The following is a 1918-nucleotide window of genomic DNA, read 5'->3' on the forward strand; positions in this document are numbered from 1 at the left end:
CCAAGTTTCTGAGACACAGATTAAAGAAAAGCAATTATTGCACACTTGAAGGAGGGCATCAAGTTCAGACATTTTATTGTAAAGACTTCGGCTGTTTATATGTATCATTGCGAAATAATGAGGAAAGTTGATGAACTGGTTAACTTCTTCTGGTAAATGGAGGAGACAGTGGTTGAAGATACTGTTAAAGATATTTAAATCCGGATCAATAAAATTTAAAGATATATTTTTATCACTGATGTCATTGTTATTTCAATGCAGTTCACGATCAAACGAGAAAGTAGAATTTGAGTTAGGCATTTTTAGGCCAGTTGTCTTCATTCATCACTTTATCAAATCTGTTTCGAGAAACACAATTCTGAATGCTGCGCTGGTTTTGGTTTCATTAGTTTGAGAAGAGTTGTTGTTAGTATTGTTATTATTATTGTATGATGAACTTTTTTTATTAAAAATTGATTTCGTAAGAGGAATACATGATATAGCTTTTACATCAATTGCTTTCAAATGATTGATGAGATCTTCAGATGTGCATTGGTCCAACTTGCCGACGTAGACTAGTTTTTTACGTGGTTCAGTCTTCATCGACCTTAAGGTTGTTGAGCAGTTAGTTTTTTTGCCAATTACTTTTTTAGTTTGTTGTATTTGTTGTTGACGTTGGACAGCTGAAGGAATTTCTGGTTTAATCTTAACTGAAGGTAATGCTCTAGATTTTATTTTATTTTTACTCCGTTGAACTAACGTAAAGTTATCATCATTCAAGTTATCATCACTTTGCACATCATTATTAGCTCTATCGGCCCATGAAAATTTTACAGTATTTGTTGGCGTTTTTATTACTTCATTGCCTAGAGTAACATTTTTGTTCGTATATTTATTCGAATTAGCGTCATTCAATGCTCGAGGCAAACTGTTACTATCTTTAGTATTTTCTGCAGAAATTAACGTTTTATCATAATTGGGCTTTAGTGAATTCAACTTTTCGTTCAACTGGAATATTTGTTTGTTGAACGAATCCACCTGTGTCAATTGTTTTTTACAACTTTCAAACGTATCCAACAAACACACCTGCTGTTTAGCTAACATTCCACTAATTTCATTCCGTAGATTTTCAAAATTAATTTTAATTATATTTTCCAATTTAGGAACTCTTTCCAAATCTTTGCTAACAAAAACCGGACATTTTTCATATAAATTATTTGTTTTAAGACACTCGAGAATGTCGATGCAGTCCGCCACCTTGTCCTTTTTATTTGTTCCATGAGAAATCAATTTTATAGTAATTTCAATTTTGTACAGTTCCAATTCATTTTTTAAACATTTTAAACCACTACCAACTTCCTCTTGTGAATAAAATTCCGAAATATTGAAAACGAAAGCTTCATTATCAATTATATCAAAATTATTTGTTAAAAAATACAGCATTTCATTAATGACAACCGTCTTGGACGCCATTACATTAAAAATACATACATACAATAATAATATCAATAATGTTGAAATTAACGATAATAATAATAATAATAATAATAACAATAATAATAACAACAATAATAATAATAATAACAATAATGTGAATTTATTATTGAAAAAAACCAGTAAAATCAATAATCATAACAATAATAATAACAGTAATAATAATACTAATAACAACAACAATAAATTTTCTTACTTCGTCCGTTCGTCAAAACAATATTCTTGAAATCTTCAAACGAAATCTTCTGTACTATCCCATTTTTAATTATTATTATTATTATTACTATTACTATTATTATTACTATTATTATTATTAATATTATTATTACTATAATTATTATTGTTATCCTTAGTATTTTAAATTAAAAATAAATAAAACATAATAAATAAATAATTTTCCACTCTGAACTGGCTCGGCTATCCTGGCACACACACACACGCGCGC

General features: G+C 28.6%; 1 protein-coding gene across 1 annotated transcript; it reads right to left on the reverse strand.

The window, feature by feature from the left end:
- Positions 1–324: 324 nt before the first annotated feature.
- Positions 325–1452, reverse strand: HELRODRAFT_161729 (hypothetical protein; the record flags this gene model as incomplete). Its single annotated transcript, XM_009021618.1, has 1 exon — positions 325–1452. One exon carries the CDS (start codon positions 1450–1452, stop codon positions 325–327), a length of 1128 nt encoding a protein of 375 aa, XP_009019866.1.
- Between the last annotated feature and the right edge of the window lie 466 nt (positions 1453–1918).

Source organism: Helobdella robusta, assembly GCF_000326865.2.
Source record: "Helobdella robusta unplaced genomic scaffold HELROscaffold_3, whole genome shotgun sequence".
Taxonomy (NCBI): Eukaryota; Metazoa; Annelida; class Clitellata; order Rhynchobdellida; family Glossiphoniidae; genus Helobdella; species Helobdella robusta.